The 12,354-nt window shown below is 35.6% G+C and overlaps 4 protein-coding genes across 12 annotated transcripts; 2 read left to right on the forward strand and 2 right to left on the reverse strand.

The window, feature by feature from the left end:
• The first annotated feature begins 329 nt into the window (after nucleotides 1-329).
• LOC9320084 (basic leucine zipper 23) lies at nucleotides 330-2,017 on the forward strand. Of its 2 annotated transcripts, none has more exons than XM_002883971.2 (3): nucleotides 330-528; nucleotides 628-1,463; nucleotides 1,671-2,017. In XM_002883971.2, the coding sequence occupies exons 2-3, from the start codon at nucleotides 725-727 to the stop codon at nucleotides 1,697-1,699; spliced, it is 768 nt and encodes a 255-aa protein (XP_002884017.1). In that variant the 5' UTR covers nucleotides 330-528; nucleotides 628-724; the 3' UTR covers nucleotides 1,700-2,017. The 2 variants fall into 2 exon arrangements, with proteins under 2 accessions (XP_002884017.1, XP_020887477.1); XM_021031818.1 differs by having other exon boundaries at nucleotides 1,680-2,017.
• A 315-nt stretch (nucleotides 2,018-2,332) lies between these two features.
• On the reverse strand, nucleotides 2,333-4,564 carry LOC9320085 (WD-40 repeat-containing protein MSI2). Its single transcript, XM_002886030.2, has 6 exons — nucleotides 4,142-4,564; nucleotides 3,585-3,908; nucleotides 3,352-3,495; nucleotides 3,074-3,198; nucleotides 2,825-2,920; nucleotides 2,333-2,726 (listed from the first exon to the last, which is right to left on the reverse strand). Exons 1-6 carry the CDS (start codon nucleotides 4,457-4,459, stop codon nucleotides 2,486-2,488), a joined length of 1,248 nt encoding a protein of 415 aa, XP_002886076.1. The 5' UTR covers nucleotides 4,460-4,564; the 3' UTR covers nucleotides 2,333-2,485.
• Nucleotides 4,565-4,841: 277 nt separating this feature from the next.
• On the reverse strand, nucleotides 4,842-6,442 carry LOC9322143 (thermosensitive gluconokinase). 8 transcript variants are annotated; one of them, XM_021031820.1, is made up of 5 exons: nucleotides 6,198-6,442; nucleotides 5,736-5,796; nucleotides 5,615-5,669; nucleotides 5,463-5,542; nucleotides 4,842-5,380 (listed from the first exon to the last, which is right to left on the reverse strand). In XM_021031820.1, exons 2-5 carry the CDS (start codon nucleotides 5,752-5,754, stop codon nucleotides 4,953-4,955), a joined length of 582 nt encoding a protein of 193 aa, XP_020887479.1. In that variant the 5' UTR covers nucleotides 5,755-5,796; nucleotides 6,198-6,442; the 3' UTR covers nucleotides 4,842-4,952. The 8 variants fall into 8 exon arrangements, with proteins under 8 accessions (XP_020887479.1, XP_020887482.1, XP_020887485.1 ...); XM_021031823.1 differs by having other exon boundaries at nucleotides 5,615-5,657; nucleotides 6,198-6,441; XM_021031826.1 differs by having other exon boundaries at nucleotides 5,463-5,534; nucleotides 5,658-5,663; nucleotides 6,198-6,441.
• Nucleotides 6,443-10,375: 3,933 nt separating this feature from the next.
• LOC9322144 lies at nucleotides 10,376-12,075 on the forward strand. The gene is made up of 2 exons (XM_021032950.1): nucleotides 10,376-10,806; nucleotides 11,089-12,075. Exons 1-2 carry the CDS (start codon nucleotides 10,507-10,509, stop codon nucleotides 11,896-11,898), a joined length of 1,110 nt encoding a protein of 369 aa, XP_020888609.1. The 5' UTR covers nucleotides 10,376-10,506; the 3' UTR covers nucleotides 11,899-12,075.
• Nucleotides 12,076-12,354: the final 279 nt, after the last annotated feature.

The raw sequence follows: 12,354 nt of genomic DNA on the forward strand, positions 1-12,354 counted from the left end.
TTTGTTAACACTTAAAAATGTACGTATTTACGATATTTTGGCAAAAATACGTATTTTATACCAAATATTAAATCCTAAGAACAAATGAAACCGACGAAACTCAAACATAACGGATAAATCGCATGTTAAATCATATTTTTATAGTTTAAAAATTAGCAAAATCCACAAACTATTAAAAAAACAAAATCCACAAATGTCATTCAAAAAATTGGCAAATCCGTAATTGATTCTTTAAAAATTTGAACTATAAATTCAAATCATAGTTTTTTTATTTTTGGGGACAAAAAATAAAAGTTTTTATACGAAATTAATTAGGAAAAAAAGGAATCTTCTGCAATTCGCAATCCCTTTTAGTACGTCAATGTCTTTCCGCCATGGAAATAATGCCATCTGTTAATAACACTCTTCAATCATCAATGTTCGTTGCACCTCTTCACTTCTAGGGTTCCCCATTTCTTATTCTCTCTAAAACCCTTCTCGCCGTAATGGCGATTCTCGTAAAGCTTTCGTCTTGCTGATCATTTAAAGGTACGATTTTTTTTCATTCAATTGAGTATCATCCAATGATTAGATATTGATAATTCAATCTTCTGAATCGCTTGAATTGTGTTTTCACTCTGCAATTAGGTTGTTGTTTGGTTTTTGAGCACAAAGTCTCATACTTTTTGGTTAAGATTCACTCACAAGAGTCAAAGGTTACTTCTTTACTACTGGGTTTTTAGTAATGGACGACGGTGAGCTTGAGTTTTCGAATTCAAACATGGGTGGTGAATTACCACCTAGTAGTTGTTCGATGGATTCGTTCTTCGATGAGCTTTTGAGGGATTCTCATGCTTGTACTCATACTCATACTTGTAATCCTCCGGGACCAGAGAACACACATACTCACACATGTCTTCATGTGCACACCAAGATTCTTCCTTCACAGAGCGAGGATAAAGTTTCTACCGATGATACATCGGAATCTTCAGGGAAGAAGAGACCTTTGGGGAATAGAGAAGCGGTTAGAAAGTATAGGGAGAAGAAGAAGGCTAAAGCGGCTTCGTTGGAGGATGAGGTTATGAGGCTTAAGGCGGTCAATAATCAGTTGTTAAAGAGGTTGCAAGGTCAAGCTGTATTGGAAGCTGAGGTTACAAGGCTCAAGTGTTTGCTTGTTGATATAAGAGGAAGAATTGATGGAGAGATTGGTGCGTTTCCTTATCAGAAGCCTGCGGTTACAAACGTGCCTTACTCATACATGATGCATCCTTGCAATATGCAATGCGATGTTGATAACTTGTACTGCCTTCAAAATGGGAATAATGGAGAAGGTGGATCGATGAATGATCAAGGGCTAAATGGTTGTGAGTTTGATCAGCTAGAGTGCTTGGCTAATCCGAATTTAGCTGGCAAGGAGATCCCTGTCTGTAGTAATGGGATTGGAACATTCACTGTCAATGGATCGGGAGCTAATAAGAGAAAAGGTGAAGTTCTAGTTCCTTTGGATCTTTTTCCTAGAGGTTGCCCATTACAACTATATCTTTATACGGTTTTCTTCGTAGTTACTTCCATATCGTCACTTTACTTTTCCTGAAATTGTATCATTTCTGAGGCTCCTTCAACGTTTTTGTTTAAACTTGTGGTTTGCGTATATTTAGTTTATGAACTAATAGTTTTTGATCTTGCAACAGGTGGGCCTCGTGCAGCGAAAGCAGTTTGAAGTATCATCAATCATGTGATACTATCAATCATTCACCCCATTTTCAAGTTGGTAGTTAATTTTCTTCCAATAAGTAGTAGAGTTCAACTGCATCACCAGCTTCCTTCAAGTCCATTTGTGCTATCATCAGTTTTTTAATCTCTTTGCATTTCCTTGTTGAGCTCGTTGAAGCTAGAAATAAGACTTGTTAATATTTAAATCTGAGTTTTCCATTTGGTTTTGTACTTTAGTAGCTTTCTTTTTTTTAAGTTCTTGTAGAAGAGATTGAATGTTGCATTTGGAAAAGTAAGTTATAGGAAGCCATCTCGACGATTAGTAGCTTGGTTGTTTTTGACTTTTCGTTAGTCTGGTAGAGTCTCTTGCTTCTGAAATGACTTATACCCTTGCCTTAATTCTCGATTAGGTATGAGATTTTCCTTGATGCTCTATGGAGTTCTGGGGAGTACTATGCTTAAAAGAACAAAGACACGAACGATTCCCAAATAGAATATGTTGCACGCTCAGTTTGACTGGATGACTATTAAATTACTGCCAATGATTCAATCCCAGATTCCTTATTCAATGAATCTTTTGTCAGGCTTTGGAGTTCTAGAGTTGAATTTTGCGACTAAATTCGATTTTGTGACACAGGAATGATAGGAAACCAACAAAATCCAAACATGGTTACATTAACAAACAGAACTGATCATGTTAGTCCTAATACAGACGCAAAGCTTGTCTTTCAGAAACTGGCTAAAGCAAGATAAGACACTTAAGTAATGGAGAGACCAAATCATTTCTTCATTTTTATGACTGTTGTGTAATATCTTCTTTGATGTCCTCAGCATCATTTTCATCGCGATAGATGCTTTCCGCCATCTGCCACACCTGAAGACTATTGTCTTCGGCTACACTTGCAATGACCCAAGGCTCGTTTTCGTTCCAAGCAAAGTCTGATATCTTAGCCTTGTGGCCTCCATGAGAGAAGAGTAACTCTGGTGGACCATCTTCTGCATCCAACTCTATCTCAAGCTGCTCTTCTCCAACCCTGTAAACCCCAAAAAAGAAGCATTACTCAACGTTGAACAATCTTCAGATTTAAAAGTCGAAGTTTTTGAGTTCTGCAAAGTAGATGATGATACATACCTGTTCAGGTCCCAGACCATCAGCCTCCTGTCCTCCCCTGAAGATGCGAGTACTGTTTCATGGTTAGGATCCCACTCCACTTGGAAAACCTCTCCCCTGTAATCAGAATATTTCATTAAAAAGGTGGATTTTACAGCAAACAGTCCTTTACAGTTACTCACTCCACAGGTGTCCACAGGTATCAACATTTAGTTGTAACACAATTTATAGATGGCGCAGAGGCAATGAAAAAATGTAAAGGAAACGTACTCATGGCTGCTCATGACATGTAATGGCGCATTAAGCTTCCGGAGGTCAAACAAGGCAACAGTGGAGTCTGAGGAAGCAGTGGCCAATACCCATTCGTTAAACGGATTGAAAGATAGATAGTTGACCTGAGAAACAGAAGAAAGCATAGTCATACAGTTGGAATATTTGATTGGGAGATTGTGTAAATACAGGATAGATGAGCTTGCGACATCAGACCCAAGTCATTTAAGTAAACATTATTTCAAACAAGCAGTGATATTAAGATGGTGGTTTTCTACCTCTCTCTCGTGAATTTTCACTTGGTGTTGCATTTGGTTTGTCCGTGTGTCCCATATCACCAATCGGCCATCCTCACCCGCAGACCCAAAGAGGTTCTCGTTCTTCATGTGCCATGATACATCTGCGATAGAACTTTCATGTCCCTAAAACAAAACAAAAAGAGTAAATCAGATACAGCAAACCCCATTTTCTGAAAACAGGAGAAAGATACCAACTGTACTGCTCCGCTTACCTCATACACAAACATTGCATTCAAAACCTTATCTTGCGGTGTAGCTGAAACATCCCAAAGACAGATCTTCTTATCCTGTGAACCACTCAGAAGATAACCCTCCTTGAAAGGACTCCAAGACAGTCCATACCCTTCCTTGTCATGTCCTACTAACCTCAGATCAGGATCACACTCACTCGTTTGTGGTGTTGCAGCATGTTTGGCGTAATCAAACAAAAACACTTCACAGCCACTTGTCTTTGCACCCACAAGCGTCGGCTTTTGAGGCATGCACCGCGCTCTGTTCACTTCTCCATCAACACGTATTTTCTGTCTAATCTCCACCTGAAACAAATCAGGAAATTGAAGAAACATGGTTTAGTAGTATACAAAAACTCAAAATCCTAAACCAAAGAGTCCAAATTTCATATCTAAAACCCTAAAACTCACTAATCTTGTTCTTATCAATTCATTTCCCGAAGACAGTAACAAGATTCTAACAATTTCAGCTCGTCATTTTATCGAACACTTGGTGCGCGTAAAACATCAGCAACAAATATCGTCAAAAAATCAAATACCTTAGGAATAATAGGATCCTGATTAGGGCCGCCTAACCCAGGTTCACCGTTTGGTGTCGGGGTAACGACGTCGGCGACCATGAGGAAATCTTGAGCACTACCGGAAGTATGAGTCCCGAGTATAAGCTTGTGGACACCAAAGTAAGGGTCCGCCGCGTAAGGACTCGGCGTCGATGGAACCCAATGGACGGTGAGAGATGGCCATTCGAGTGGGTGAGAGATCAAAAGGTCGTAGAGAAATGGTGTGTTCTTCTTCCACACTGAGAAATCTTCCTCCACTTGATCCATTCCCGTATCCTCCTTACCTTCATCTGCCATTATCTCTCTCGCCTCTCAATCTACTTCTCTCTCTCCTCTCGCTGATCTCTGTCGTCGAGGGTTTTCTGGTCAATTTTCCCGCCAAAAATACACAGAGCTGATCAAGGGCTACAAAACCTCGGCGGTGAATGCAGATACTAGCTGTGATGCTGTTTTGCTATTTCACAATTGAACGCTTTGCCGTTTACTATCGCGAAAACGGCATACATGTGACGTGGATGCTGGTTATGAGTTTATGGGCCTGTAAAGCCCATTTCTTAAATTACTTGCTCAAACTTTTTTTTTTTGTTCAGAAAATTAATTAGCTAAACCAAGTACCAATTGTTCAAAAACAAAAAAAAAAAAACAAGTACCAACTGTATGTTAAAATCAAATTGTAGAAGATGATGAAACATTGTACATATAAACTTGTATACTCAGGAAGTAAGTTTTTGCTTATTTGTATATGTTGAATACAAAGATGAATAGTAATAATACAAATGTGCTGAGAATTTCATATACCTTCTCTCAAAGAATTTCCTAGCATTTCAAGAATTGTATTGACTATAACTTCAGGGCTTAGAATCACACTGATTTTGAATATCTTTTCACATTCATCAGCTTGAAGCAGATCAAACTGAGACTGAAGAAGAGTAAGAGGCATGAAATGTTCTCCCTCGGAAGCTCTCTTCTGTAACCGAGCAGCGATCACCTCTGCATTACCTTCCAATAATACAAACTTAACCTTGCAACTCGTATAGCTTCCTTGTTCGTAATCAGGATCAGAGCCTCTCAGGATTTCTCTATACTGTTTTCTCAATGAAGAACATGCGAGAACAACGGTTTCTCCATCGAGTAAACGTTTTCGCAAACTCTCTTGTATTTTTTCAAGCCATGGCATTCGGTCTTCGTCTGAAAGAGCAATGCCTTGACGCATCTTATCTAGTTGAACAATAAGCAGCAAGAAAGTGTTAAAACATGAATTATTCCCAACGAATTCGTCAAAGTATATTGATTTTGTTACCTCTGTTCGATAAAGAATGAAAATCATCAGCATCAAGAAAATCACAAGATAGAGCTTTCCCCAACAGTTTACCTATGGTACTAACCAAGTGAAACAACACAATAAACATCAATATCTAGTACAAATCAGAAGAGTAATAAAGAACAACTTACGATTTCCCTGCGCCGCTTACGCCCATAATCACAATGACTTTACCTGCCACTATGACTAACAAGAATCAGCGACAAAACGGATGAGATCATTGACAAAATAAGTACAATGTTGAAGACTTACCGTCATTGTTAGCCGACATGCTTGATGAAACAGGTTTTTGGTGATTCTTGAAGAAAACAATCTGTGATCAAGAAAAGCAAACATATCTATTAAATATCAATCTTAGTTTATGATTCTTAAACATAAGAGAACTATATATATGATCTTGCTTAAAGTAGATCCTAATTTCAACAATTTGCAAAGCTAAAAATCTTTCAAATCTTAGCTAATTATGAGATTGTTCAACATAGAACTATATCTCACTCGTTTCAAGCTAATGATGCTTAACCAATTTGAGATGATGATTAACCAATGACCATTGACTTATATTCCATAAGGATCGATGAAAGAAAAAAAACCCTAATTTTGAAATCAAGAACAAAAAGCTGATACGGATCAATGGTTATACGTTTCACATTCTTACTGCAATTGAAGAAATATGAAGCTTCCTAAGCAAAATTTGGATTACTCTGAGAGACTTACTGAGATTTTTGTTTGTTTCTTGACTCCACAACACCCAAGGGTGGAGCAATTGGAGTCTTCTTGATCAAAGAGACGAAATTCACGAAATTCGCAATTAATTGAAATATAGTTAGATATTCGAAAATGCAAAATAAAATTGGATTGGAATTTTAATAAAATTCTGAGAGTTACATAAAAATAAAAATAAACGAATTAATGGGGTGAGTGAAACTTGAGAGGAAGAAACACGTAACTTTGGAGAGAGAGAGAAAGAGAGAGAGGACCAAAGATGGAAAATGATCATATAAATATACAAATTATTGATGATTCTTTTTATCTTTTTGTAATATTAATTGATAATTCTTTTATCAAAAAAATATTTTTGTCAATTTATAATAAAATTTCTCTTCACAAAACAAACTTATATCAATATCACACCTGCAATTTAACATAAGTGAACATATTCAAAACTTGCGAAAACCCAATGTTTAAAAAGTTAGCTTAGGCGGTGATTAGGTGTCCACTTAAGGATTCATGATCTTTCAAGCGTTCTGATTTTAACTAAATCCATGATACATATCGGTTTATTGCGTCTCGATTTTAACTAAATCCATGATACATATCGATTTATTGGTTTAGACGTGTATATACAGTAAATCCTCTATAAATTAATACAGTTAGGACTAAAATATTTTATTAATTTATCGATATACTAATTACTTCGAAACCAAATTTGGGACCGAAGAAATATATTGATTTATCGAGGTATTAATTTATCGAATATTAATTTACTGTATATATCAGGTTCGTCACATTTATCAACTGGTTCATGGTAAATTGTACAGGAAATGCATAGCTTCTTTCTGTCAACACTGTTGTGTTTCCTGAAACCGTGTTCATCAAGAACATCAATCTGTGAGGTGGTAAACATACTTAAATCTCCAGACACCAAATTCTTCCGAGGCAAAAATCTACAACTTGGGTTTGTAGTTCTAAGTCTTCCAATCAAACCATCAAACATATCACGCAGATCTAGAAAGAGATTGGGTTGCAACGTATTAGAATCAATATCTTGTTGATTTCACAAGAGTAAATTCACGTTCTAGAGAGAACAAAGCTAACAAAATCAAAACGGAAGCAGCACGCCCCTTTGATTATACCTTCTACAAAAAAAGTTTTGAGCGGAGTTTCCTGACCCTAGCGTACATCGACGATGTGGTGAAATTGGAGAGCATTGAAGATACACTTAGAGTATTGAAGAAGCATCATGTTGCAGCTACCATACCTCTCTTCCAGCCAGAGTACTCAAGCATTGGAGAGGTAAATTCTTTAATTTAAAGAAAGAACAAACATATTTGTGTAATTTTTATTTTATTTATGCCTTTGTTGATTTTGCAGAACATCTACTAGAGCCCTACTTCTACTATTTGAAAACATTGTAATATGCATAACATTAATATTACAGGTGTGGGAGAAGAGAAGAATGGTGATAAGTTTGTTTGGGCGAAATCAAGCAGCGATTTGAAACTTAGCGTTGCTGGATACACGAAGGTGTCAATAGAGATAATGATGATGTGCCTTACGACCCGTAGGTATGAGGATTTTATTGACAACCTATTTCGGCTTCTGTCGGAATTTGTGTACCCAACCCTTCTCTCCAAGGAAAAGGAGGAAGAATGCAAGAGGGTGGAGACGAGCACCTGCAGCTACTGATCATGTGCAGACGATCTACAATTCTTTCTTTAGTTTTGATGTTATTCAATTTTTACAGTTAGATTTGCCATGTCTTATAACGTTTGAGAACACGCAAAACATTATAATTCATTGGCGTTCTGCAGCAGAATATCTGTTTTCTTTTCTTTTTTCATTAAATAAAAAAAATACTAATTTCAACCAATGACGGAACTTCATTTTTCTAATTTCTTTGGTCTTCTAATCAATAAATTAATTGATTCATATAAATACAAGAAGAAAATATTCCATAGCAAAAATTGCCTCGTGAAAGAGAAAAAATATTTAAAAAAATTAGAAATATTTCTCTTTCACCATACAATTTTTGCTACAAAATATCAACATATATAAACAAATATGTTTTAATTTTAGAAAATACAATATTTTAAGGGGCTTTTGCAAAAATGCAACTTTTTCAATGACATTTTTCAAAAATACCCCTTTTTAAAACCTTATAAAAAATGCTCTTAAAAATATAAGATTTACCCAAATATGTATGTAATATTATTAAAACATACACAAACTACATTTCTATGTATCTAAAATCTTATAAATACTTTATAAATACCTTATAAATGCATTTTAAATACCTTTAAAATATCTTGTAAAACCTTTGGAAAACCTTAAAAATCCTTTAAAATAACTTGTAAAACCTTTAAAAACACCTTATAAAACCTTATAAATACTTAGATCGAGTCTTCAAGTAGTAGTTACAATCCATAAGTACCTTATAAACCTAATAAAACTTTATAAAAAATTCAGATTTAAAAAATGGCATTTTTGAAAATAGACATCTAAAAGGGACATTTTTGAAAAGGGGCACACCAAAAGGGGTATTTTTAACAATTTCCCATATTTTAATTATTTTGAATAGATTTATTATGCATAATACATAATATAAATCACTATTTATATTTATGTTATAGTAATTTTTAAATTATCTAATATAAATGTTAACATATTTATAAAATTATATAATTTTTAAATAATATTGATTCTAATATGTTGCAATCCAATCTCTTTCCAAATCAAAGAAACATATATTACATAGATTACTTTTGTTTTGTGGTACATGATGTGCGAGATTTTAGAGTGCCTAGAAAAGAGAAAAAAGGCGAAGTCTTGAGTCTTGACTGTCATGATCAACATTTACTTTAGTTCATTTCTATTTCCTATAATTGATTTAGACCTTGAATGGTTGGTGGGTATGGTGCGGACCGGACTAAAGTCGGACTAGTCCGCACTAAATTTACCATTCAACAAATCGGACTAGTATGCAATATTTCGGACTAATAAACTCCATACTAGTATGCACTTCAAAGAAAACTCCATATCATGTCAATTCTATTACTTTTTGGTTTACTCCTTCCAAGCTCCATACCAACTTCATACCAATAGTAAAAATAAGACCAAAGTGTGTTTTTTTTAACTAGTTGGATCCGAGTACTTTCTTCTCATTGGTTAAACTTGTGTTTCTTTGTACTTTTCAAAAATATTTATATATATGATCATTCACAATTGTAAAAACTCACAAAAACAATCATTTATTCCAAAAAAAAAAAAAGAGAGAGAAGAGAGAACTCTCTTAAATTCTTGAAAGTGACTCTTTTTTTTTTGCTTTGAATCAATCATTTGTTTCATCTCAAATTCATAAGTAAGTTCAATTCCTCATCTCAAACTTTTATAGTTTAGTTTATAGTAGATATTTGAGAATTAGTGGAATGTTTTTTGAAGTTGTGAAGTTTGAAAACATTTTTAGATTTAGTATTTGAAAAGGTATTTTTAGTATTTTGTTGTATAAATCTTTAGTTTATAGTAGATATTTGAGAGTTATTAGTGAAGTCTGAAAGGATATTGTTAGATCTTTTTTGTAATATTCTTTAGTTTATAGAAGATATTGAGAATTAGTGGGATTTCTTTTGAACTATGAAGTTTGAAAAGGTATTTTAAAAAATTTTGTTGTATAATTCTCTAGTTTGGAGTGATGGAATTGATTACACATATGTGATCATCATATTTATTAGCTAACTTGTTTTTTTTTTTTTTTTTTTTTTTTGTAATTATAGATATGTTATCACGAGGTCGAACAAGGAATGAAAACATATATTTTAAAAATATATGGCAAATATCCGAAAAAGTATTATCGATATGTTATGGGAAAATTAAAATAATAGATTTTGATTTATAATTTTAAAAAATATTTTGTAGTGTTTATTATAAAGACATGTTATTAATTATTATTAGAAAATTGTTAAAATTTATTTTGTTTTTTTGTAAACACTATCGTATACTATAATACGCTTTTAACCATTCAAGTGATAAATTCTAGAGCATACTATTTTATGCTTTAGTGCATACCGTTGTTTAGTGCATACCAAAATATGATGCATATCTCTATACTAAAATGTTGGTATGAGCTTACCATTGAACCATTCGAGGCCTTAATACTTTATTGACTGATAAGGAAGCAACAAAAAAATATATATTATTAGAAAAATTTTATCCTCACCGATTGAGAGCAGAGTCTCTCACTCTCTGCCCTTAGTTCTCTAAGCAAAGCTCCGAGAGCTTACCGGACTAAAGAGAAGTAGACGCCGCCATGGATAGGCTTTTGCAACCACCGTCTTCTCGCACTATTGCTCCCTCCAAACCACAATCAAGACCATCTCCGTTACTCCACCGTCTCCACTCGCCGAGTATTAGCTTTACCTCCTCTCACCGTCTCGAGTCACGCCGAATCAGCTCCATTTCCTGCTTCTTCCGCCAGAATCCATCGCCGGATTCATCTCCAGGATTGAATCAGAGTAGTAATTTCTTGATTGCTTCTTCTCAAACCGATGGATCGAAACCTAATCCAGGATTTATCCAACGGATCGTGAGCAGTTTTGAGCAACGCAAGGTAATTCACGACCATGACTCTTCTGCATTTACGTCTGTGTATTGGTTATATTGATGTTTGTTAAATCTTTAGCTTAGACGATTTTGGTTTTAGTTACTGGATTTGGGTTTTGTGGAGAAGATAACATGAAACGAAGAAGAGCTTCGATGTTTATAGGTTTCAAGAACCATTGGATTCACTAGTAGTAGTTTAGGGTTTCTTGATCAAGTAACTATCTTTGTGTACTTTACCTTCAGATTAACTGTTCTATATCTGATCTGTGCAATTTTGTGTTTCTTGTAGACCATTCCGGCTGGAATGGTTATATTAGTCTCCGCTGTAGCTGCGCTTTTGCTTAATCCCATTCTTACGCCGCCTGCTTTCGCTAGCTTTCAAACGGCAACTAATTCTGGTGGAGCTGCTGTTGGCGGAAAGCTCCTCAGGACTGAAGTACTGACAAGTGCTTGGACTGGTTTCTTTGCTGGTTGCTTACACACATTATCTGGACCTGATCATCTTGCTGCTTTGGCTCCACTTTCGATTGGACGGACGAGAATGGAGAGTGCTGCAGTTGGAGCTCTTTGGGGATGTGGTCATGATGCTGGTCAACTTATCTTTGGTCTATTGTTTCTGCTTCTAAAAGATAGGCTTCATATTGAAGTTATAAGAACTTGGGGTACAAGAGTCGTTGGTTTGACTCTCCTTGTGATTGGTGCTATGGGAATTAAAGAAGCTTCTGAGATTCCGGAACCATGTGTTGTTACCTTGGAGAATGGAGAAACAGATGAGAAAAGCTCAAAGAAGAAAAAGATAGGGTTTGCGACATTTGCGACTGGGATTGTTCACGGCCTGCAACCGGATGCTCTTATGATGGTATTGCCTGCACTCGCTCTTCCTTCTCGGATAGCTGGTGCTTCATTTCTCATCATGTTCTTGATTGGGACGGTGATTGCGATGGGAAGCTACACAGTTTTTATCGGGTCGTGTAGCGAAGCGTTGAAAGAGAAGGTTCCTAGGATCACAGAGAAACTAACGTGGGCATCTTCTCTTGTGGCCATTGGACTTGGATTGGCAATTATTGTCAGCCAGTTCTTTGGATTCAGCCTGTATTGAGACAAACATCGTCAAGTCTTTGTAGCTCTCTGTAGGATAAGATTTTTGCCTGTACCAACAAAATTTGTATCTTGCTTCGGAATCTTTTTTTTCTTTTTTCTATCGAATAGAAGTTTGAGTTTGGCTCCCCTATTTGGTGAGCATTCTATATTCCTATATTACAATAATTTTTGTGTATGGTTTTCGTAAGCTAGGTTCATTGAAGGGGAAGCATTTCAGATTGTGTAGCTGATGAAGCAAACTAACATGTTGCTGGATCGTCACACCTATAACATGTAGATGAATATGCTCTTGAATTAAAAGATGAGAGATGTGATGTGGTCACACCTACACAAGCATTTCAGATTGTGTAGCTGATGAAGCAAACTAACATGTTGCTGGATCGTCACACCTATAACATGTAGATGATTATGCTCTTGAATTAAAAGATGAGAGATGTGATATGGTCACTTATAG

This window comes from Arabidopsis lyrata, assembly GCF_000004255.2.
Source record: "Arabidopsis lyrata subsp. lyrata unplaced genomic scaffold ARALYscaffold_3, whole genome shotgun sequence".
NCBI lineage: Eukaryota > Viridiplantae > Streptophyta > Magnoliopsida > Brassicales > Brassicaceae > Arabidopsis > Arabidopsis lyrata.